We start from the raw sequence: 25,423 nt of genomic DNA, 5'->3' as shown, positions 1-25,423 counted from the left end.
GTCTTCTTGGTGTTTGGGGGGGGCAACAGTGGGAGGGCTTCTAGTGTCCTGGCCCAGATCAGAGTCCACCGCTCTTAACCACTACACCAAACTGGCTCTCTTGGTCTGAAAGGTGCCACTGGACGCAAGCTGTGTTCTGTTGAAATAAACATTAACCTTTAAGGCACTTCTGGACCAACGCTTCCTTTAAATTGTGGAGTCTTGTGAGCAAAAATTCCACTTTGTGAGCGACTGGCATGAAAGTTGTGAGCGGGCGATTTGGCTGCTGCCTAAATTAGTTTGCTTTGGAGCCATCCCTTCCTGAGCTAAGGCAAAAATGTGTGAGCCGAAGGCGAAAAATCTGTGCGCTAGCCGCTCACACTAACTCATCTTGGAGGGGATAGTGCTCTGGACGGTTTTATTTTGCGACAATAGAGGAACACCGCTGCTCCTTTGAAATCAAGGCACCGAAGTCGAAAAATCTGGGCGCTAGCCGCTCACACTAACTCATCTTGGAGGGGATAGTGCTCTGGACGGTTTTATTTTGCGACAATAGAGGAACACCGCTGCTCCTTTGAAATCAAGGCAAGGAGTCCTGCCGGGAAAAGGAGTCCTGCCGTTCTAGAGAAATTGGTAAGGGAGATCAGAAAGCCTGTCCGAACCTGGATGGCCCAGAAGCTAAGCAGTGTTGGCCCTGGCCTAGTATTTGGACGGGAGTCCTCCAAGGAATACCAGGGTCGTAATGCGGAGCCAAGCCATGGGCAAACCACCTCTGAACATCTCTTGCCTTGAAGCCAGTTTGGTGTAGTGGTGAAGTGCGCGGACTCTGATCTGGGAGAGCCGGGTTTGAGCCTGTCCGAACCTGGATGGCCCAGAAGCTAAGCAGTGTTGGCCCTGGCCTAGTATTTGGACGGGAGTCCTCCAAGGAATACCAGGGTCGTAATGCGGAGCCAAGCCATGGGCAAACCACCTCTGAACATCTCTTGCCTTGAAGCCAGTTTGGTGTAGTGGTGAAGTGCGCGGACTCTAATCTGGGAGAACCGGGTTTGATTCCCCACTCCTCCACTCGCACCTGGCTGGATGACCTTGGGCAAGCTGTGGTTCTGATAAGAGCTGTCCTTGAAAAAGAGCCACTTCTGTCAAGAGCTCTCTCAGCCCCACCTACCTCGCAGGGTGTCTGTTGTGGGGAGGGGAAGGGAAAGGAGGTTGTCAGCCGCTCTGAGTGAAGGGCGGGGAATAAATCCAATCTCCTCCGCCGCCTCTGCCTCCTCCTCCTCCTCCTTGAGAGCCAGTCTGGGTGTAGTGGTTAAGTGCGCGGACTCTGATGTGGGAGAACCGGGTTTGATTCCCCACTCCTCCACTCGCAGCTGCTGGATGACCTTGGTCAAGCCATAGTTCTGATAAGAGCTGTCCTTGAAAAAGAGCTGTTTCTGTCAGAGCTCTCTCAGCCCCACCCACCTCACAGGGAGTCTGCTGTGGGGAGGGGAAGGGAAAGGAGTTTGTGAGCTGCTCTGAGACTCCCTTGGGTAGTGCGGGGTATAAATCCAATCTCTTCTTCTTCTTGAAAACCCTACGGCAGTGATGGCGAACCTTTTAGAGACCGAGTGCCCAAACTGCGACCCAAACCCCACTTATTTATCGCAAAGTGCCAACACGGCAATTTAACCTGAATACTGAGGTTTTTACTTTAGAAAAAACAACTCATACATTAACTTAAGATGACCCAAACAAAGTAAGGAAAGCAATCCCAAATGCTTTCATTTACTTAAAATTATTTGGCAGAGAATTTGACACTTTAATGATGGTCTGGGCCTGGCTGGGGCGATGGCACGCATGTCCACAGAGAGGGCTCTGAGTGCCACCTCTGGCCCCCGTGCCATAGGTTCGCCACCACTGCCCTACGGGGTTGCCATAAGTCAACTGTCACTTGACGGAGCTTTCCACCACTACAGCCAGAAAGCCTTGGTGCTCGTCCTCCTAGACTTTAAGATACACCTGTGCTGCCATCTTGTGGCCACCAATTGTGGCCGACACACGCCACAGAATTTTAAAAGCCTCTATACAGTCATCTGAAATGGTCATAATCGGAGAGGGCGGGTGTGATGGACTGTTTTTCAAAAGGTTTTTATGATCCCAACGTGCCAGTTTCCTACTGAGTCCTACTGACGCAGTAGGAAAATGGCACGTAGAGAAGAGATCATAAAAACCTTTTTAACAGGGGTTATTTCCTGGAAAAAGAGGTGCAGGGGCTCATTAGCGTAACTCATTAGCATATACCACACCCCCTGGCATCACTGGAAGTGTGTCAGAAGGCAACACCCACCGCTCAGGCTCCACTGGACTGTTTTGGATTGCTAGCTATTGGGGGGGGGGCATGCAGATCTTTCCTCGCAGAGGAGGGAGAGCTTGCACCTGAATAAAACTTGGTCTTAAAGATGCCCCTGGACTGTTTTGGATTGCTAGCTATGGGGGGGGGAATGTGCAGATCTGCCCTCACAGAGGAGGGAGAGCTTGTCCCTGAATAAAACTTGGTCTTAAAGGTGCCCCTGGACTGTTTTGGATTGGGGGAGCTCTGCAGCTTACCTGGCTGCTTCTCGCTCTGACTGAGGGCTGCTGGGAGCAGGGGGTGTGGCTTGTTGCATGTGCCCGCCCCCTGGGCTCTTTACTGCCGGAGCTCCGCTCCTGTGCGCTCCTGCAGGAAATGACCTTTGCTTTGTAAAAGCGCAGTCCGTCACACCTTCCCTCTCCGATTATGACCCTTTCAGGTGACACACAGAGCAAAGTCCAGCCTCACGCTAATTCTGGAGGAGAACCTAATAAAGATGGCGTTGACAACCAGCGTCGTGGTATCTGGGAGATCTTGGGGTAAGGGTGGACTGTAAACATGAAAGAGAGCTTGGGGTAAGGGTGGAGTGTAAACTAAATATGAGCTTCTAGTGTCCTGGCCCCACTGCTGGACCTCCTGACGGCACCTGGTCTTTTTCGCCACTGTGTGACACAGAGTGCTGGACTGGAGGGACCGTTGGCCTGATCCAACATTGGCTTCTCATATGTTTGTAGCAGTCAGTGTGATGCAAGATGGTTAATAATTATATTCACATAAACACAATCAGACATATATACAAAGTATAGATTCAATCAGGACCATTAAATAAATTGTTCAAAAGTAAAATCACCAGGCACGGGGTAAATATGCACATAAGACAGGGTAAATATGCACATAAAGTGCAATCACTAGCCCAGTGATTATAATATTGGCCCTCCTTTTCACTAACCTTTGTTTGGTTCTGGAGTTTCTTGTAAGGTTCACACAGCGAACATCTGCCTCCCGTCCCTAACCATTGTAAATCCCTTTAAACCGTTGCACTCTGCCACTAGGTCCCTACTTAAAGGAGTGTCCAGAACAGCTTACAATCGCCTTCCCTTCCTCTCCCCACAACAGACACCCTGTGAGGTCGGTGGGGCTTAGAGAGCTCTGAGAGAACTATGACTGACCCAAGGTCACCCACCTGGCTGCATGTGGAAGAGTGGGGAATCAAACCCAGTTCTCCAGAGTAGAGTTCGCCGCTCTTAACCCCTACACCAGACTGGCTCTCAGGGTTTTTTGTTTTGCTTTTCAATACTACAGGCATCATTCTGTGGTTTAACCCTGAGAATCATTTCTGTGTGTGTGCGTGGGGCTCAAATCTCTTTTCGCTTACATATTTTTTCAAGAAGTGTTGAGGTAGGGTGCCGAATCTCACCGATGTGAGCCAGTTTGGTGTAGTGGTTAAGTGCACGGACTCTAATCTGGGAGAATCGGGTTGGATTCCCCACTCCTCCACTTGCAGCTGCTGGATGACCTTGGGCAAGCCGTAGCTCTGACAAGAGCTGTTCTTGAAAAAGAGCAGTTTCTGTCAAGAGCTCTCTCGGCCCCACCTCCCTCACAGGGTGTCTGTTGTGGGGAGGGGAAGGGAAAGGCGTTTGTGAACCACTCTGAGACTCTTTTGGGTAGTGAAGGGCGGGGTATAAATCCAATCTCCTCTTCTCTCAAGAGCAGTCCTCGAAAGAGCTCTCTCAACCCCACCTGCCTCACAGGGTGTCTGTTGTGGGGAGGGGAAGGGAGAGGCGTTTGTGAGCCGCTCTGAGACTCCCTTGGGTAGTGAAGGGCCATGGGGTATAAATCCAATCTCTTCTTCTTATTCTTTTACCTCACAGGGTGCCTGTTGTGGGGAGGGGAAGGGAAAGGAGTTTGTCAGCCGCTTTGAGACTCCTCTGGCTAGTGAAGGGCGGGGTATAAATCCAATCTCCTCCTCCTCCTCCTGAAAAGGATCTTAGGTAGATCATGAGAGGGAGGGCAGGGAGGGTTGTCTCAGTGCTTAGTTCTCGCAGCCCTTTCTTACACGCCTAGGGAAATGCTGATCGCCACTTTGGGGGCCAGGGGGGCATTTTTCTCCAGGCCAGTGATCCTGGAGGGTTTTTTTGTCATCTTCTGGGCATGGAGCAGGGGTCTCTGAGGGTGTGGGGGGTAAAGGTATTTGTGAATTTCCTGCCTTGGGCAGGGGGTTGGACTAGATGACCCTGGAGGTCCCTTCCAACTCTGTGATTCTATCTCAGGCACGCTAGGAGCAGTGTTCCCTCTAAGCTGAGTCAGTGTGAGCTAGCTCACAGTTTTTTAGCCTCTGGCTCACACGTTTTTTTGTCTTAGCTCAGGAAGGGAAGGTTCCGAAGCAAACTAATTTATGCAGTCGCCAGATCGTTCGCTCACAGCTTTAATGCCGGCAGCTCACAAAGTAGAATTTTTGCTCACAAGACTCCGCAGCTTAGAGGGAGCAGTGGCCAGGAGATGTGGGATAAAGGTAAAGGTTCCCTTGCTCAAAAGCCAGTCAAATCCGACTCTAGGGTTGCGGTGTTCATCTCCGTTTCAAAGCCGAAGAGCCAGCGCTGTCCAAAGACATTTCCGTGGTCACGTGGCCGGCATGACTAAACACCAAGGCGCACGGAACGCTGGTACCTATTTATCTACACCTCCAAAAAAAAAAAAAATTCAGACAGAAACTGTGTGCCTGTTCCCAGTTCTACAGACACACCAGCAAGTCTACGACACCGTCCAAAACAACCCCCTTCGAAGAGAAAGGCCCTGAATAATAGAGAAGGTGGACAAATACCATTCAGGGCAACTCTTGAGGCGTGATAAAACCCATCATCTCCAGTGTTTATGGACTTTACATTCCATCCTGAAGCTGTGCCGAGTTAGTCAGTGCTTTTTCTCTGCCGCCCTTTTCGAACTCTTGCCTCGGTGTTCTCGACATCCCGCTCTTCTCCACAGCAAAATTTACCTCACGGTGGCAAACCCTCTGGCCTTTACACGCGCTACCATGTGTTTTAACAGATGGAGACGGATGTGGGGAAGGTTTTATTTAAAAGATCCTGTTTCCCCCCCCGCTGCCCCCCCCAAGTTAGGAGCTTGTGTGGGCATCACCCCCTGCCCTCACAGCTTCCAGAGAAATAACTAGAAAAAGCAGTTGGTATTAGAGATGTAAAATTTCCAGAAATTTTGAAGTTTGGAAAAAACCCCAGGTTTTTTCCTTTTTTTTTCCCAGGGGAAATAGAAAATTTCGGGAAAATTGGGAAAAAAAAGCTACATTAGCACTTCTTTTTTCTTTTCCAGATTGAAAGTGATTCTGTTACTTTAGGAACATAAAATATGACTATGGACATTTTTACTTGGCATGAAATTATCACAACTAGCATATAAAAAATATAGTGTATCCAAACATGCAAAAACAAAACCCTGAAACCTTTTTCTTTTCTTGTGACAACAGCACCCCCTAAAGGAAGAAATGCATCTTGTTCTTGCATTGGAGAGTTCAGTTTGTAACCCAGGACTTGCTTGTCCTCAGTGCACAGAAATTGGATCAATCTGAGACCATACGTATTTTTTAGAAATGATTTGGAAAATACCTGAACACTTTGTCTTTAAATATTTTATTCACCATGTTAAAATAAAATGTTCCATAATCTTTTTTTTTTCTTTTTTCAATTTTTGCCAATTTTTCAGAAAAAAATTAAAAAGGCTTCAGGAAAAAAATGGGGAAAAACCAGTTTCCCCCCCAAATTTTTCCGGTTTCCCCCCGGATCTTTACATCTCTAGTTGGTATGGAAGTTACCAGAAGAGGCCTTCCTTGGCAGGAACCAGCAATCCTTCTCACTGTGAATTGCGCACTCAAGCACACGCACCGTCCCAATCCCCACGAACCGGAACTGAGCGCCACCTCAGCTGTGGTTTGCGCTAACCTGACTCGCTTTTCCCTGGCAAGCCCCCACCATGTTATAAAAGGCAGAGCTTTCTGATATAGTACGTAGGGTCAGGTACAAACAGAATTCAGCGGCATCTCTAGCAACAGTTTCCGGGGATGGGGAGAGGCCGAAAGAAACGTTCCAAACCCCCGAGTGCTGCAGACGGCCTTGCTCCCTCCCGTGCTGAAAACGTAACCGCAGTCCACTCCCTCCAGGCCACTCTTTCGTTCCGGTTCTCTGGGCCCGGATGGAAGGCGCCAAGTTCTCCGAAGGCGAGCGCTCCAACGTCGACGCCGCTACGGAAGAGTCGTTCTTATCGGCGGACTTTCCTCCCCCTCTCCTTCGACAACAGGGCATCCTGGCGAAGCGTTTCCAGATTCAAGCCAGGTGCAACAAGAGGTTTTGGTAGTTCTGCGGGAGGGCGATGACCTCCTCCGCGGATTCCAGCGTCTCCACCACTTCCGGAGAAACCGTCAGCCATGTCAGAGGGCCGAGGCGCCGTTCCACGCAGCTGTGGCAGAGGTAGCCCCCGGGGTCTTTGGCGCCGTCGCTCTGTTGGGAAAGAAGTTTAGAGAGACAATGACCCCTGATGCGTCTTTACTGATCAGGAACACATGTGCCTGTGTTAGGGTTGCCAATATCCAGGTGGTAAATACAACAAATAACAAACACTGGGACACTGCAGGGCTCTTTTTGTAGCAGGAACACCTTTGCATATTAGGCAACACACTCCTAAAGTCGCCAATCCTACAAGAGCTTACGGTAGCCCCTGTGAAAAGAGCTCTGTAAGCTCTTGGAGGATTGGCTACATTGGGGGTGTGTGGCCTAATATGCAAAGGAATTCCTGCTACAAAATGAGCCCTGGATGAATGACTAGGACAGTGGTGGCGAACCTATGGCACAGGTGCCAACTCAGAGCCCTCTTTGTGGGCACACGTGCCATCGCCCCAGCCAGGCCCAGACCATCATTAAAGTGTCGAATTCTCTGCCAAATAATTTTAAGTAAGTAAAAGCATTTGGGATTGCTTTCCTTACTTTGTTTGGATTATCTTAAGTTAATGTATGAGTTGTTTTTTCTAAAGTAAAACCTCAGTATTCAGGTTAAATTGCCATGTTGGCACTTTGCGATAAATAAGTGGGTTTTGGGTCGCAGTTTGGTCTCTAAAAGGTTCGCCATCACTGGACTAGGACATTTAGTAAAGATCATTTTGTATAATAAGTCAACTTTGCAAAAATAACAAGGAACAGTCCATCTCACTCTCAATACAACTTTTCACAATTACAAGGAAAGTCCATCATACTCAACAAGCACCCGGATATACACTCATTTCATCCCAATCTTCCTCAGGAGCAATCCCACTGTATAGCATGTTATCAGCCTCTTGACATAGTTCAATGTCTGTCGATAGTAAACCAATGCTTAAAATCTTCTTTATTTTCTGCACTTGATCCTAGGGGAAAAAATCCACGGCATTTAAAATGAAAAGAAGCATGCAGCTGAATGGAATATTCTTCTTATTTTATCTTCTTGATTTATACATTCTTAGCTGAAGTGGTTTAGTTTTTTTAGAACTTACTTGGGGTTCCATTTCGAGTGTTAGTATTAGGAGCAAGCCAGTCTTCTCCTTTTAATTAGGTGCACAGGCCTCCTATATTCTGGACTGGACAGGTGCTACCCCTATAAATATTTTTGCAGCGTTTCATGGAGAGCATTTCAGCCGGCAGAACCAGCGTTTCAGCCAGCAAAAAAAAAAAAAGAACCACTTGAGCTTATTGCATATGATCGACTTTCTTTGTAATTGTGTAAAGTTGTATTGAGAGTAAGATGGGACAGTTTCTTGTTATTTTGCAAAGTTGACTTATTATACAAAAGGATCTTTACTAAATGCAGGGGTCATTTCCTGCGGGAGCGCACAGGAGCGGAGCTCCGGCAGTAAAGAGCCCAGGGGGCGGGCACATGCAAAAAGCCCCGCCCGCTGCTTCCAGCAGCCCTCAGTCAGAGCAAGAAGCAGCCAGGTAAGTTGCAGAGCCTCCCCCCAGGCCCCCGTCCAAAACAGTCCAGTGGCACCTTTAAGGCCAAGTTTTATTCAGGGACAAGCTCTCCCTCCTCTGCAAGGACAGATCTGCACGTTCCCCCCTTCCCCCAATAGCTAGCAATTCAAAACAGTCCAGTGGCACCTTTAAGACTATCAGAACTACGGCTTGCCCAAGGTCATCCAGCCAGGTGCAAGTGGAGGAGTGGGGAATCAAACCCGATTCTCCCAGATTAGCGTCCACGCACTCAACCACTACACCAAACTGGCTCCATGATACTATGGCCTCTGTTGCCTGTCAAAGGAATAAGGACTGTAGGATAACTCCATCCCTTTTGTCTGAGACAGACTAACGGCAAGGGAAGATCAGACTAGCCCAATTTAGATATAAATTCCAACTTCAAGCTTATCTTCATTCCACTTTCCTTGTTTGGCCTGTCTTTCATGATTAATGTAAGCTGTTTGAGGAGTAGGGTTGTCAAACTCAGGGTGGTCTCTGGGCGACAGAGATCGGTTCCCCCTGGAGAAAATGGCTGCTTTGGGAGACGGGCTCTATGGCACGATACCCCCTTGAAGTCCCTCCTTTCCTCAAACCCCGCCCTCTTTAGGCTCCACCCCCCAAATCCCCAGGTATTCGCCAACCTAAGGCTGGCCACCCTAGCCCAGGTACACAGAATACCATCTCTCCAGGGACATTTCTAATCGAGATGGAAGAAGAGACTGGATTTATACCCTGCCCCTCACTCGGAGCCTCAGAGCGGCTTACCATCTCCTTCCCCTCCCTAAAACAGACACCCTGTGAGGTAGGCGGGGCTGGGAGAGCTCTCCTGAGAACTGCCCTTGAGAGATGAGCTCTGAGAGAACTTGTGACTGACCCAAGGTCACACCAGCAGCTGCAAGTGGAGGAGTGGGGAATCAAACCCCGGTTCTCCCAGATTAGAGTCCACGCACTTCACCACGACACCAAACTGGCTAGTTTCAGAGGGTAACCATGTTGGTTTGCAGTAATGAATGAATTAATTATTGTGTGGAAGTGCGTGTAGTATAGGAAGAAAAACAAATCGGGTGCAATGTGAGAAGACTTACTGAATTTTTTTTAGATCCCTACGTGTTTCGTTGTAGGCTTCGTCAGGGGATCTTCAACAGAGTTTTTCAAGTTTTGCCTTCATTATTCAAGGTGGAGCTTGAAAAACTCCACAGAAGACCTCCCGATGAAGCCTAAAGCGAAACGCGTAGGGATCTAAAACACATCAATAAATGTTCTCACCTTGTACCTAGAGATGTAAAATTTCCGAAAATTTTGAAGCTCGGAAAAAACCCCAGTTTTTTTCGGGGGGAAACGAACATTTTCGGAAAAATTGAGAAAAATGCCACATTCGCACTTCTTTTGTCTTTTCCAGATTGAAAGTCATTCTGTTACTTTAGGAACATAAAATATGACTATGGACATTTTTACTTGGCATGAAATTATCACAACTAGCATATTAAAAATATAGTGTATCCAAACAATTATTACAAACAGAATACCCACCCACATGCAAAAACAAAACGGAAACTTTTATTTTCCTCTGACAGTCGCACCTCCTAAAGGAAGAAATTCATCTTGTTCTTGCATTGGAGAGTTCAGTTTGTAACCTAGGACTTGCTTGTCCTCAGTGCACAGAAATTAGATCAATCTGATACCATATATATATATATTTTAGAAATGATTTGGAAAATATTTGAACACCTTGTCTTAAAATATTTTATTCATCATGTTAAAATAAAACGTTCCATAATCAATTTTTTTTGCTTTTCTTTTTTCAACTTTTCCAATTTTTCGGAAAAAAACAAAAAAGGCTTCAGGAAAAAAACAGGGGAAAAAACGTTTCCCCCCCGAATTTTTCGGGTTTTTTTCCGGGCCTTCACATCTCTACTTGTACCTGGTTTGTTTTTTTCCTGCCTACTGGTGCAGCCATGATTTCTCCAGTGTGTGTCGTATAGCCAGGTGATCCTAAGATTGTCTGGCAGCCAGAAGTTCCAGCTCTTTTAGTGTTATGTGCCACTAGGTGGCGAGCTAGACTTGTTTTTGACGCAAGAGACGTTTCAGAGGGGGTTTGCTGTTGCCTGCCTCTGTGTCATGCCCCTGGCATTCGATCACCTATCACCTGATCTCTTTTAACTGGAGACGCCAGGGAGTGAACCTGGGACCTTCTGCATCGCAAAGCAGAGGTCCTTCCACTGAGCCATGGCCCCGCCCAATAAAATAAATAAAGCAAAAGGGATGACAGAGGCTGGAACAGACGCAAGTATGAGCCGCTGTTGACTACCAGAGCCAAGAAAATAGTTCGGAAGCAGGTCCTCCTACAATCATTAACTACGGCAGGCCGCTCCAGTTCCGCAGGGCTGGATAACATACAACGCTCAGCAAACAGTGGGACGGGACAGTGTGTGTGTGTGTGGGGGGGGGGACGACGAAAGGTGCTGCTCATAAGAACATAAGCAACAATCTCATAAGGACGTAACAATCTCATAAGAACATAAGCAACAATCCCTCGGCAACAATCTCTCAAGTGCACAGCTGAGCAAACAGGACACCTACGTAAGCAAACGGCCTCTTCTTCATGGTCAGGAAAGAGTCGGCAGGAATGGAATTGTGGCACCCCCGGACAGAGCACGGAACTGGCTCCCCCTTGAAGATGTCGCTGGTCAGCTCTGGCCTTAAGTAATACTCCTGGAAAGGAGACAAGACATTGATGGGAGGGGGGAATACACGAGACCGTGGTTTCTGAGCAGCAGCTCCCTTTGGTTTGGGGAGAGACACACTGTCAGAAGAGCCCTGCTGGATCCAACTGGCGGTCCATCTAAGAAGAAGAGATTGGATTTATACCCCGCCCTTCACTACCCAAAGGTGTCTTAGAGCGGCTCACAAACTCCTACCCCTTCCCCTCCCCACAACAGACACCCTGTGAGGTACGTGGGGCTGAGAGAGCTCTAACAGAAACTGCTCTTTTTCGAGAACAGTTCTTATCAGAACTATGGCTTGCCCAAGGTCGTCCAGCCAAGTGCAAGTGGAGGAGTGGGGAATCAAACCCGGTTCTCCCAGATTAGAGTCCCCGCACTTAACCACAACACCAAACTGGCTCTCTAGTCCAGCATCCTGTCTCATGTAGGGGCCGACCAGTTCCTCTGGATGGCCAAGAACAGGGCAGAGAGGCTGAGGCCTTCATAAGAACATCAGAAGAGCCCTGCTGGATCAGACCAGTGAGGGTCCATCTAGTCCAGCCTCCTGCCTCACACAGTGGCCAACCAGTTCCCCTGGAGGGCCAACAACAAGGCAGAGAGGCCGAGGCCTTCCGAACTTCGGAAGAGCCCTGCTGGATCTCCCTGCTGGATCTGAGCAATGGTCCATCTACTCCAGCATCCTGTCTCACACAGCAGCTGGGGGGGGGGCAACAGTGGGAGGGCTTCTAGTGTCCTGGCCCCACTGGTGGACCTCCTGATGGCACCTGGTATTTTTGGCCACTGTGTGACCCAGAGTGTTGGACTAGATGGGCCATTGACCTGATCCAACATTGGCTTCTCTTGTGTTCTTATGTTCCTCTGGAGGGTGAACAAAAGGGCATAGAGGCCAAGGCTTTCATAAGAACCTAAGAAGAGCCCTGCTGGCCCGTAGTACAGTGGTGCTTTGGGGGGCTCTGCCCCCTTTCTTAAAGGCTCAGCCCCACAAGAATTTCTCCTGTCAATGTCTTTTTCAATCATTTAAAAACTTTTTTAAAGGTGTGAGATCCTTTAAGCAGAGCGGGGTGCTGTAGTTGACTAATTCTCGCACTGAGCAAGGGGGTTGGAGTAAGTGACCTCTGGGGTCCCTTCTAACTCTGTGTTGCTTAGGCTGGCAGGAGCGATTAACTTGCAGCAGCTGAGAACTGTCCTCTAAACTGGTTGACAGCTTGCAATTTAGAGATCTATCCTGGTAACAGCTTTCTATTGATGAAATGGCTTTTCTTTCTGCACTGAGGACTTCGGCCCTGCCAGAAAATTGCTCCACAACCCACAATATTCTGGCTACGGGCCCGCGTAGCAGTCCAATGCATTCGGGAAATACCCTGCCACGTATTTTATCAGCTCCTCCGAGTGTCACTTTGGTGACGTCCGCAAAAGACCCTCCTGAGTTGCAGCCGGAGGGGTGGGGGGATGGTTTTAACTCACCCCAGCCAACGTCAAGAGGTGACACAGAAACTGCGGCATGACGAGACGCCTCTTGGCACGGGTCACCGCGACGTAGAGCAAATTCCATTCATCGGCAGGGATTCTGTCTGCAGGGAGATTCAAGACAGACAGATGGACTGGGGGGTAGACCGGACAATGAAAGACTGGCTGAAAAAAACACTGTATTTCTTAGGAAGGGGTGGCTGCGAAATTACTTCCTCCACTGATTCTTCTTGAGGAAGAGGAGGAAGAGGAGGAAGAGGAGGAAGAGGAGGAAGAGGAGGAAGAAGAGGAAGAGAAGAGGAAGAGGAGGAAGAAGAGGAAGAGGAAGAGGAAGAGGAAGAGGAAGAAGAAGAAGAAGAAGAAGAAGAAGAAGAAGAAGAAGAAGAAGAAGAAGAAGAAGAAGAAGAAGAAGAAGAAGAAGAGGAGGAGGAGGAGATTGGATTTATACCCCGCCCTTCACTACCCAAAGGTGTCTCAGAGCGGCTTACAAACTCCTTTCCCTTCCCCTCCCCACAACAGACACCCTGTGAGGTGGGTGGGGCTGAGAGAAATCTGACACAAACTGCTCTTTTTCAAGGACAGCTGTGCCAGAGCTTGTGACTGACCCAAGGTCACATCAGCAGGTGCAAGTGGAGGAGTGGGGAATCAAACCCGGTTCTCCCAGATTAGAGTCCACGCACTTAACCACGACACCAAACTGGCTCTCAGGAGGAACAGGAGGAGGAGCAGAACATGGAGAAGAATTCAGTGTAGATAATTCAAGATGGGTCTCTCTGTGGCGGCAGAAAAAGAGGAGGAGTCCAGGAGCACCTTAAAGACTAACAAAATGTATGGCAGGGGAGGAGCTTTCGTGAGTCACTGAAGAATCTGCAGAAATGAACAGCGACTCCTGGAAGCTCCCGCCCTCCCACAAATTTTGTTAGTCTTTAGAGAGAAGAAGAGAAGAGATTGGATTTATACCCCCACCCTTCACTCAGAGTGGCTGACAAACGCCTTTCCCTCCCCCTCCCCACAACAGACACCCTGTGAGGGAGGTGGGGCTGAGAGAGCTCTCTTGAGGACTGCCCTTGAGAGAACAGCTCTGACAGAACTTGTGACTGACCCAGGGTCACACCAGCAGCTGCATGTGGAGGAAGGGGGAAGAGAGGAAGAAGAGCAGGGGATTGGATTTACATCTCGCCCTTCTCTCGGAGTCTCAGAGCGGCTTACAGTCTCCTTTCCCTCCCCCTCCCCACAGCAGACACCCTGTGAGGGAGGCGGGGCTGAGAGAGCTCTGTCGAGGACTGCCCTTGAGAGAACAGCGCTGACAGAACTTGTGACTGACCCAGGGTCACACCGGCAGCTGCATGTGGAGAAGTGGGGAATCGAACCCGGTTCTCACCCAGAGTCCGTGGCTCCTAACCACAACACCAAACTGGCTCTTTAAGGTGCCCCTGGACTCTTGCTCTTTTCTCTTTTCTCCTGCTAAGGATTCAGGGACTGAGCACACGCTTTCCACACAGAAGATCCAGGGTTCGATTCCTGGCAGCCTCCCCACTTTCAGGATCACACGGGAGAGACGCTGCCAGTCGGTATCGTGCTACAAGGACCGGCTGTCTGACTAGGGCAGCTTCAATGATTCCACAGACTGGGGGGACGGGATACACTTAAGAAAGATTAACTTACCAACATGGAAGGCTGGGAGCCTGCTGAGGTTGTGCCGCTCTAAAGGGACGGTCACAAAGTCATTGGCCACTTGGACGGTGTCAAACTCAAGCCCTTTGGCCTTATGGACGGTCCCCAGGACAAACTCTAGAATGTAAACCAAACACATGAAGCCCACGAAACAAATCGTGAAGCTTGAAAAGGGCTATGTCTGTACAGAAACAGCTGCAGCAACTTTCAGTGCCTTATAATTATTGATTACGACTACCACCGCCAATGCTGGTACCATGGCACAGTGGGAGAATCAGAAGATGAACAGACATTAGAGGCATGCTCATGAGCCATTGGCAGGTTCTTTGATTCAGCACAGCTAGGACATCAGAAGAGCCCTGTTGGATCAGACCTATGGTCCATCTAGTCCAGTATCCTGTTTCACTCGGTGTCCAACCAGTTACTATGGAGGGTCAACAACAGGGCATAGAGGCCGAGGCCTTCATAAGAACATTGGAAGAGCCCTGCTGGATCAGACCAGTGAGGGTCCATCCAGTCCAGCATCCTGTCTCACACAGTGGCCAACCAGTCACTATGGAGGGCCAACAACAGGGCAGAGAGGCCGAGGCCTTCATAAGAACATCAGAAGAGCCCTGCTGGATCAGACCAATGAGGGTCCATTCAGTCCAGCCTCTGTCTCACACAGTGGCCAACTAGTTACTATGGAGGGCCAACAGGGCATAAAGGCCAAGTTTTCATAAGAACATCAGAAAAGCCCTGATGGGTCAGACCAGTGGTCTTTCCTGTCCAGCATCCTGTCTCACACAGTGGCCAACCAGTTCCTCTGGAGTTCCAAAAACAGGGCACAGAGGCTGAGGCCTTCATAAGAACAGAAGAGCCCTGCTGGATCAGACCAGTGGTCCATCTAGTCTAGCATCCTGTCTCACTCAGTGGCCAACCAGGTCCTCTGGAGGACCAACAACAGAGCATAGAGGCCGAGGCCTTCATAAGAACATTGGAAGAGCCCTGCTGGATCAGACCAGTGAGGGTCCATCCAGTCCAGCATCCTGTCTCACACAGTGGCCAACCAGTTCCTCTGGAGTTCCAACAACAGGGCACAGAGGCTGAGGCCTTCATAAGAACAAAAGCCCTGCTGGATCAGACCAGTGGTCCATCTAGTCCAGCATCCTGTCTCACAAAGTGGCAAACTAGTACCTCTGGAGGACCAACAACAGGCCAGAGAGGCCGAGGCCTTCACAAGAACATTGGAAGAGCCCTACTGGGTCAGACCAGTGGTCCATCCAGTCCACCATCCTGTCTCACTCAGTGGCCAACCAGGTCCCCTGGAGGACCAACAACAGGGCATAAAGGCCGAGGCCTTCATAAGAATATCAAAAGAGCCCTGCTGGATCAGACCAGTGAGGGTCCATCTAGTCCAGCATCCTGTCTCACAGTGTGGACAACCAGTTCCTCTGGACGGCCAACAACAGGGCAGAGAGAATGAGGCCTTCCCCTGAGGTTGCCTCCTGGCTCTGGGATTGAGGATCACTGCCTCTGAATGTGGATGTTCCCCTTCAGTCACCATGGCTACTAGTCACTGATAGACCTCTCCTCCATGGATCAGTCTAATCCAGGGGTCTCCAGCATGGTGCCTGTGGGCGCCATGGCAACCGCCCACACCTTTCCTGGTGCCTGACCAGTGTTGTTGAGAAAGTGGGTGGGGCCAGGTAGTGCTTCCGCTCAGCAAGGCTTCTGATTGGTTGTGCTTTTTTTTTTTTACATGTCACTTTGGCAGCAACTGCCCCCACAGCACAAGATCTACACTGTGTTACTGAGGTTAAGCTGTGGCCATCGCTTTGTGGCTGGCTCCGCCTCCCGCAGCAGCCATTTTGTGGCAACCATTTCATTGCGGTGCCCGCCATGCCGTGTCGGATTTCCAAATCTGCCCACGGGCTCAAAAAAGTCAGGGAGCCCTTCTCTAATCCCCCTTTTAAGGATGCTTATTCCTGTGGCCATCACTACATCCTGAGGCAGCGTGTTCCACATCTTCAAGCCAAGTCAAGTCAGCCTTTACTGGCATAAATTATCAGAACCATTTATACATTTTAAAACCAGTTAAAAGCACATATATAAGAATTTGGCGCAGCTTTAAAGCCAAGCAGAGAAACTTAGCCACCTTCTCTGTAGTGTCCGGGCAGAGATCTCTTAAAAGTCTATTCACCTTAAGTGCATCAGAGCAAGCACCCATACTGGTTAAAAGAGAGTGTAAATATGTAATCCTTAAGAAAATAAGAACATAAGAGACGCCAATGTTGGATCAGGCCAAAGGCCCATCCAGTCCAACACTCTGTGTCACACAGTGGCCAGAAATACCAGTGCCATCAGGAGGTCCACCAGTGGGGCCAGGACATTAGAAGCCCCCCCACTGTTGACCCCCCCCCCAAGCACCAAGAAGACAGAGCATCACTTGCCCCAGAGCCCCTATCTATACCTTGTGGCTAATAGCCACTGATGGACCTCTGCTCCAGATGCTTATCTAATTCCCTTTTGAAGCCGTCCATGCTTGTAGCTGCCACCACCTCCTGTGGCAGTGAATTCCATGTGTTCATCACTCTTTGGGTGAAGAAGGACTTCCTTTTATCCGTTCTAACCCGACCGCTCAGCAGTTTCATGGAGTGCCTAAAAGTTCTTGTATTGTGAGAAAGGGAGAAAAGTACCTCTTTCTCTACCTGCTCTTTCCCATCCTTAAGTCCATATACAGGTTACAATGCAGGAGAACATGAGTGACAGATTCCACGCATTTCTTCCTGCATGGGCAGTCTCTGGCCAGATGAGAAACCTTGTTGAATCTGCCGGATAAGATGGCGGACGGCATGGCATTGCATCTGGCCAGGTTGAACGCCCTACGTTGTTGAGGGACCTGCAGAGAGGAGCAGGTTTTATTGGCTAAACTATATAAATTTTGGCGCTCCGAGTCTAGCAACCTGTTTTTAATCTGTTGGAATGCAACCACAAAGGGCAACATGGACAATGTCCCATATCTTAATCGCTCACGGAGGAGATAGTTACTAGAACACAGACAGAAAAGGGGAATGGCCTTGAAGAGGTGGCCATGGGCAGAATTCCTCTTTCAGAGTCCCCAAAGGGGGCCCTCGTCCCACCCCTCTGACCAAAGTCACGCTCTCTTTTACCTGCGGCCTCAGGCGTGGGCGTGTGGCACTGCGATATCCTGTCCAACAGCAGAGGGAAGGAGGGAGAGTATTTCTCCACAATCGCGATCTTGATCTCCAGCTGTTTATCTTCTGCACGCATGGCGTAGTCCCTTAAAGCCAGGTAGCCTTTCCCCAGCCACCGTCTCACGAAAGGGTCCTTCACCTCGAACTTCACTGAGGACACACAATGGGGGACCGAATGAACATGGCACTGCCTGTCGCCAAGAACACGGGGATGCCCCGGAAAATGGAAGCTGTGACTTCTATAGTCAAGAAAGCTAGCACTTAGGCAGAAAGAAACTCTTAAAGGAGACCAGTTTCTTGACACCAAACTAGAAGGGATCCTAGAGGTCACCCACTCCAACCCCCTTGCTCAGTGTGGGAATTAGTCAACTACAGCACCCCACTCTGCTTGAAGGGATACACAGCTGTGTAATGATTTCATGTTTTGGTGTATGCGTTTCTTTAAATGTTTAGTTTGACCGCAGAAATGTAAGGAGAGTGATAGAGGGAAATAAGTGTGGTGTGATTGGCTGATGACTGAGAATGTGAGAGGAGGGGTGTCTCTGAGGCGATTCTGTGTTCCAGAAGAGACAAGAATGGAGAATGTTTGTTTTTCACCTGTATGGCAGAAGAAGTTTGAATCTAGCATGAATGGCTGAGAGAGGCAGAGTCTAGCCTGTGTGGCTAAGACAAAGAGTTTAGCCTGTGTGGCTATATGAGGAACAGAGTTTAGCCTGTCAGAGCTGAGTTTTGGTGTTTGAGAGACTGTGTGTGACGCCAAGCTTTGTCAATTATATTTTCTTTCTTCAACAACAGTTCAAAATGCCAAGAAACCTATTTTGTTCTTTTATAAATAAATCATTATTTGTTTAAACTTATCCCAGAAATCAGTACAGTCCTTCCTCAGGGCCACATAGTCCTCTGAAATGCCCAGGCACTAGGTCATTCTACCAAATTAGAGAGATTTGGAATTTTTAAATTCCTGGTGGCAGCAGAAATCTACTAAGATCATGTGCACAGAGTGTGTTTTAAAGGAGAAATAGTCTCCCCAATAAGCAAGGATCTCACAGGGTGCTTTGGAGGGTGGACTCTACGAGCTTATGGTCCCTCCCAACCCCGGGCTCCACTGAGAGAACTTGAGACTGGCCCAAGGTCACCCAGGTGGCTTCATGCGGAGAGTGCAGAATCGAACCTGGTTCTCCAGATTAGAGCCTGTCGCTCTTAGCCACCATGCCACGCTGGCTCGCTGGGAATCCAGAAAGAAAGTGGGATGCTGCAACCGTCCCTCATGAACACCAAATCTGGGGGATACTCACGTTTGGGATGGAGGAGGTACCAGATATCCCGAATCTGATCCAGGCGGAAGGCTTCAAGACCCTAACAAAACAGAGGGAGAGAGGGAGGGAGAGGGAGAGGGAGAGAGGGGGGGGGACGGTTCATGCAGCTTTAGTTGGAATTTCCAGACAAACTGCTTCCTGAGAAGGCCTCAACTATGTAAATGTCCTGGAGGGAGGGAGGGAGGGAGGGGGAGGGAGAGAGAGAGAGGGAGGGAGAGAGAGAGAGAAAGGGAGAGGGAGGGAGAGAGGGAGGGAGAGAGGGAGAGGGAGGGAGAAACACACCTGAATTTTACAGCAGTAAACGTTATTGACAGCCTAACACTTGTATTTATTTTCTTACACTGCTTTTATGGTCTCCCTTTCTCGCTGATATTTCAGAGGGTAGCCGGGTTGGTCTTCAGTAGAGCATCTACATTTGAGTCCGGGAGCATCTTCGAGACCCACAAGATTTTTGAGGTAGGAGCTTTTGAGAGTCAAAGCTCTTGCATCTGACGAAGTGAGCTCTGACTCTCAAAAGCTCATACCCCCAAAAAATCTTGTTGCTCTCTAAGGTGGTCCCGGACTCAAATCTAACGTTCTTACTGTGACTCAAAGCAGATCAGGTAAAGGTTTTCCCTTGCTCGAAAGCCAGTCGAATCCGACTCTAGGGATGCGGCGCTCATCTCCGTTTCCAAGCCAAAGAGCCAGCGCTGTCCGAAGACGTTTCCGTGGCCATGTGGCCGGTGTGACTAAACGCCGAGGCGCACGGAACGCTGTCGCCTCCCCACCGAAGGGGCCCCTATTTATCTACTTGCAACTTCTTGCTTTCGAACTGCTAGGTTGGCAGGAGCTGGGGCCAGAGATGGGAGCTCACTCCGTCACGCGGCACTCGGGTCTCGAACTGCCGAACTACCGACCTTCTGCTCTGCAGCTCAGCGTCTTAACCACTTGAGCCACCGCGGCCCCTGTCAAAGCGGATGAGGCACTGTAAATCCATGCCATCAAAATGCTGAGATATCGAGAAACCTGCATCAGCACAACGTATCAGACACGATACACAGTAGAGGTACACTGCAGAAAGACAGCATTACATCCAAAGAAAATGGCGCAGTTACAGCAGGGTAATATGTGCCACAAACAGGTAATCTGTTCTAGCTTCGTACGTTCGCTTCATATACTACCTTCTTGAACCACTCTGTTAGAGCAGAGCCCTGCCTACCTTCACACAAAAAGCCCTCCTGAACAACTCAATTTCGCATGTAGGAAAAAGCAAGAGTCCAGGAGCAACTTCAAGACTGGCAAAATCTGTGGCAGGGGAGGCGCTTTCCTGAGTCACTGCTCACTTCTTCAGATAATCTGATGATGTGCGCAGTGACTCGGGAAAGCACCTCCCCTGCCACAAGTTTTGCCAGTCTTTCAGGTGCTCCTGGACTCTGGCTCTTTGCTGCTGCTACAGACAAACAGGGCCGCCCATAAGAACATAAGAGAAGCCCATGTTGGATCAGGCCAATGGCTCATCCAGTCCAAGCACGAAGAAGACAGAGCATCATTTGCCCCAGACTGTGAGTTCCTATCTATACCTTGTGGCTAATAGCCACTAATGAACATAAGCCCCCTCATGGATCACTGCCTTGTCGTGGCGAGGGGGCTTGCGTGGCTCGATAAGGCTGTGGGCTATGCTGTGGAGGGCCACCCAAGACGGACAGGCCACAGCAGAGAATTCAGACCAAGCGTGATCCCCTGGAGAAGGAAATGGCAACCCACTCCTGTATCTTTGCCAAGAAAACCCCATGGACAGTATCAAAAGGCTAAAAGATATGACGCCGGAAGATGAGCCCCTCAGGTCGGAAGGTGTCCAATATGCTACTGGGGAAGAGCAGAGGGCAAGTACAAGTAACCCCAGAAAGAGTGAAGTGGCTGGGCCAAAGCCGAAAGGACGTTCAGTTGTGGATGTGTCTGATGGTGAAAGGAAAGTCCGATGCTGTAGAGAATAATACTGCATAAGAAACTGGAATGTAAGATCTATGAATCAAGGTAAGCTTGACGTGGTCAAAAATTAGATGGCAAGACTGAACAAACAAACAAAAAATGAACATAAGAACATGAGAGAAGCCAATCTTGGATCAGGCCAATGGCCCATCTAGTCCAACACTCTGTCACACAGTGGCCAGAAATACCAGGTGCCCTCAGGAGGTCCAGCAGTGGGGCCAGGACACTAGAAGCCCTCCCACTGTTGACCCCCCTCCAGGCACCAAGAATACAGAGCATCACTTGCCCCAGAGTCCCTATCTATACCTTGTGGCTAATAGCCACTGATGGACCTCTGCTCCATATGCTTATCTAATTCCCTTTTGAAGCCGTCCATGCTTGTAGCCGCCACCACTTCCTGTGGCAGTGAATTCCACGTGTCAATCACTCTTTGGGTGAAGAAGGACTTCTTTTTATCTGTTCTAACCCGACCGCTCAGCAATTTCATGGAGTGCCCATGAGTTCTTGTCTTGTGAGAAAGGGAGAAAGGGACTTCTTTCTCAACCTACTCTGTCCCATGCACAATCTTATAAACCTTGATCATGTCTTGATCTATCTCCATGGAAGGCACCACATTTAGCAGCACAGAATGGAAACACATCAACCATGCAAAGAAACTTGCACACGTTCAAGCAGACATCATCGTTGTGTCTGAGGAAGAAAGCAGTGACTCCCGAAAGCTCCTCCCCTGCCACAAATGTTGTCAGTCTTTAAGGTGCGGCTGGACGCTGGCCCTTTTCTACTGCTACAGACAGGCTAACATGGGTGCCTATCTGGAGCTACACTGAAAAAGTAGATAAAATGGGAACCACTCCTTAGAGAGGGTGGGCACGCCAATCTCCCTTGTGGGAGGGTGTTAGCTGACGGTCGGACGTCCTGACGGTCGAGGCTTGGAAGGCGAAATAGCTTCTCGGCTATAAAAGAATCCCTGCAGTGGATGTTCCGGCCAGGCGGTGGCAGTGTGGAAACTGACATACGGGTCCTGAAGCCTGGCCAACAAGCAGCCATGCGGAAATCGACGGAGCCAAGCCAGAAGACGTCTACACTGGGCAGTGACGGCGCTTGCAATTAAAAATGAATATATGTTGTCTTCCCTATCCCCTACAAACATTGTTAGTCCTTTCTCTATATTGAGTAACTGTACATCCCTCCCAGCTGGCCGCCCCCCTCCGCCGCCGCCCCCCCCAGCCTCGACAATTTTGCAGGTCATGGTGGCCAGCGGCAGGGGCCGCGGGGGAAGTTCCACTTGGCTAGGCTGCTTCACAGGGCAGCTGAGCGGGGCGGGAGCCGCTCTGGGCCGGACCCCTCGAGACTTGGGGTGTGACTGGATGGGTCACTGGATGGACCACTGGCCTGATCCAACATGGGCTTCTCTCATGTTCTTATGTTCTTAACCACAAACTGCTTAACCCCCTCAAACTGCTTAAGCGAGCCAGTTTAGTGTCGTGGTTAGAAGCGCAGACTCTAATCTGGGAGAACCGAGTTTGATTCCCCACTCCTCCTCCATATGTAACTGCTGGTGTGACCTTGGGTCAGTCACATGTTCTCTCAGAGCTGTTCTCTCAACGGCAGTCCTGGAAAGAGCTCTCTCAGCCCCACCTACCTCACAGGGTGTCTGTTGTGGGGAGGGGAAGGGAAAGGAGTTTGTAAGCCACTCCGCGCCTCCAAGTGAAGGGCAGTCTCTTCTTCTCTGCCCCCAGCCCCACCTGTGCCTTCCAGCACAAGAGCCAGTCACCGTCTGCTGTGCCAGCAACCACCCTTCCAAGCAAATGAGTGAGCAGGCAAGCAGTGGCAGTGGTTAGATGGAGACAGCATGGGTGCTGGCCAATCAGTCCTGTGCACGGGCAGCTAGTTTGGTGTAGTGGTGTAGTGGTTAAGTGCGTGGACTCTAATCTGAGAGGACCGGGTTTGATTCCCCACTCCCCCACATGCAGCTGCTGGTGTGACCTTGGGTCAGTCACATGTTTTCTCAGAGCTGTTCTCTCAGAAGCAGTTCTGTCAGAGCTCTCTCAGTCCCGCCTACCTCACAGGGTGTCTGTTGTGGGGAGGAGAAGGGAAAGGAGTCTGTAAGCTGCTCTGAGACTCCAAGTGAAGGGCGGGGTATAAATCCAATCTCTTCTTCTACTTTTTCTTCTGCATCCCCAGCCCCATCTGTGCCTCCCAGGGCAAGAGCCAGGCACCATCCACTTTGTCAGCAACCACCCTTCCAAGCAAATGAGTGAGCAGGCAAGCAGAGGCAGTGGTTAGATGGGAGACATCACGCATGCTGGTCAATCAGTCCTGTACACAGGCAGCTACTGCCGCCCACTTGCAAAATTTGTTTTGTTTTCAGAGCTCAGGCCTGGAGAGGAGTGGAAACGCTTGGGGGCTGGAATATTTATTTACTTCCTTTATACAATGAAGACCCAAAGTAGCTCCCATCCTTCTCCTTTCCTCCATTTTATCCTCACAACAACCTTATGAGGTAGGTCAGGCCGAGAGTGTGTGACTCACTCAAGGTCATCCAGCAAGATTCTACCGCAGAGCCAGGATTTGAACTCAGCTCCCCCAGATCCTCTTCCAACACCCTAACCTCTCTCTCCACACAGAATACGGTGATGATGCCTCCAAATTGTCCCAGCGGCGGCCGAAATATCCGTTTGGGCCCTTTCAGCTCCAACAGACTTCCTTCGTTTTCGGTCTTGGTGGCCCCTCGGGGCCCTCTTACCCCGATCAGGTGTATTTGAGCCGGCGGATCTTTTCTAGTGAGGTGCACGGCAGAATCAAAGATCATCTGGTTGCTCCGGCAAAGGATGGCTAACTTCCCTCTTGGCTCTTCCCCGGTGACGTCACCTGGCGAAAGTGCAGCAAAGCCAGGCTGAATCCAGAGAAAGCAGACAGACAGACACACCCTTCCCAAATGTGAGAACCGGCTTAAAGAGCTCACCCTCTTGAGTGCCCCCCACCAGGGTCTTGTTTCGAACCTTCTTGCAGATGTCTAGAATGGAAGCTCCGACGTACGCGATCTCAGGGCCAAATCGGAAACTCTACAGAAGAGGAGCAAACAAGGGGAAGGGGGGAAAAAATTCTAAAATACACTGTAAAAAAGTAAAGGTTCCCTTGCTCGAAAGCCAGTCGAGCGACTCTAGGGTTGCGGTGCTCATCTCCGTTTTAAAGCCGAAGAGCCAGCGCTGTCCGAAGACGTTTCAGTGGTCATGTGGCCGGCATGACCAAACACCAAGGCGCACGGAACGCTGTTCCCTTCCCACCGAAGTGGTACCTATTTATCTACTTGCAATGTCTTGCTTTCGAACTGCTAGGTTGGCAGGAGCTGGAACTAGAGACAGGAGCTCACTCCGTCATGCGGCACACTCAGGTCTCGAACTGCCGAACTACCGACCTTCCACAGCCTGCAGTTCAGCGTCTTAACCCCTTGAGCCACCGCAGCTCCTAAAATACACTGTAGTACTGAACAAAACCTCCGTCCCCCTCTCAACACCCCCCCCGACCTGAGCTGGACAGCCCAGGCTGGCCCAATTCCGTCAGATCTCAGAAGCTAAGCAGGCTGGCTGTGGCTAGGACTGGAAGGGAAACCTCCAAGGAATACCAGGGCCGTGACACTGTAGTATGAATGGGGATATAAAGATTTTTTTATATAGGTTTCTTCTTCTTGATTGCTCATATTCATATTTCTCTGGTTTTTATAGATTTATTCTTTAAGTAATATTTTATTAGGATGTTAGAAAGGCTATGCCTTAGGTCATGTCAAGTAAATATGTGACGCTATTGCATAGACACATCTTTCTTACATTTGACCAATAAGGAGATTTTTATGTAAATGTTGTTTACGTTTTTTGTAACCAATTATGCCTTTTGAATATTATTCCCATGATGATGGTATGATGATGTCATTTTAAGTATTTAACTTTATGTATTTCCTGAATATGTTCAAAATATGCTCAAGAGGAAGATGAAGAAGAAAAAGAAGAAAGTTGTCCATTTTTGGTTAACTATTTGGTCTAATTGTTTTCGTATTAATTGAGGCATGTTTCCTGATTATGCTGAGAAGAAATCAATCAGTTTTGGTGGGTCCTTTGGCCTAACTGTTTTCCATATTTCATTACAATAAAATACAAGAACTTCCTCCTCATTTGACTTCATTTTTGACATGGAATCTAATATGTACAACAACACAGAGGCAGGCAATGGCGAAGAAGAGAGAAGACATTGGCTTGCAATCTCCTTCCCCTCCCCACAACAGACGCCCTGTGAGGTAGGTGGGGCTGAGAAAGCTCTTTCGAGGACTGCTCTTGAGAGAACAGCTCTGAGAGGACCTTGTGACTGACCCAAGGTTACCCAGCTGGCTGCATGTGGAGGAGTGGGTAATCAAAGCCGGTTCTCCCAGATTAGAGTCTGCGCTCTTAACCGCTACACCAAACCACCTCTGAAATGTCTCTTGCCTAACAAACAAGTCTCGCTAGCCACCTAGTGGTACGTAACACTAAAGAGTGGTACGTAACACTAAACTTCCGGCTGCCAGACAATCCTAGGATCTCCTGGCTATACTTCACACAATGCCATATGATAAAAAGGAGACTGTAAGCCGCTCTGAGACTTAGAGCCAGTTTGGTGTAGTGGTTAAGTGCGCGGACTCTAATCTGGGAGAACCGGGTTGGATTCCCCAAACCTCCTCCATATGCAGCTGCTGGTGTGACCTTGGGTCAGTCACAAGTTCTCTCAGAGCTGTACTCTCAAGGGCAGTCCTCAA

General features: G+C 49.4%; 1 protein-coding gene across 1 annotated transcript in view; it reads right to left on the bottom strand.

The window, feature by feature from the left end:
- Nucleotides 1–6,072: 6,072 nt before the first annotated feature.
- FBXO18 (F-box protein, helicase, 18) overlaps nucleotides 6,073–25,423 on the bottom strand; it is a 60,875-nt gene continuing 41,524 nt past the window's right edge. Inside the window, exons 14-21 of the mRNA XM_015413816.1 lie at nucleotides 23,603–23,702; nucleotides 23,384–23,508; nucleotides 18,649–18,709; nucleotides 17,309–17,503; nucleotides 14,148–14,273; nucleotides 12,480–12,586; nucleotides 10,873–11,004; nucleotides 6,073–6,810 (exon numbers count right to left, since the gene is read on the bottom strand). Of these exons, the coding sequence (XP_015269302.1) occupies nucleotides 6,637–6,810; nucleotides 10,873–11,004; nucleotides 12,480–12,586; nucleotides 14,148–14,273; nucleotides 17,309–17,503; nucleotides 18,649–18,709; nucleotides 23,384–23,508; nucleotides 23,603–23,702 (1,020 nt within the window). The 3' untranslated portion in view covers nucleotides 6,073–6,636. The remainder of the gene's footprint in view (nucleotides 6,811–10,872; nucleotides 11,005–12,479; nucleotides 12,587–14,147; nucleotides 14,274–17,308; nucleotides 17,504–18,648; nucleotides 18,710–23,383; nucleotides 23,509–23,602; nucleotides 23,703–25,423) is intronic.

This window comes from Gekko japonicus, unplaced genomic scaffold, assembly GCF_001447785.1.
Source record: "Gekko japonicus isolate JY-2015 unplaced genomic scaffold, Gekko_japonicus_V1.1 scaffold890, whole genome shotgun sequence".
In the NCBI taxonomy this organism is placed as follows: domain Eukaryota; kingdom Metazoa; phylum Chordata; class Lepidosauria; order Squamata; family Gekkonidae; genus Gekko; species Gekko japonicus.
This window is presented reverse-complemented; position numbering and strand designations above follow the sequence as displayed.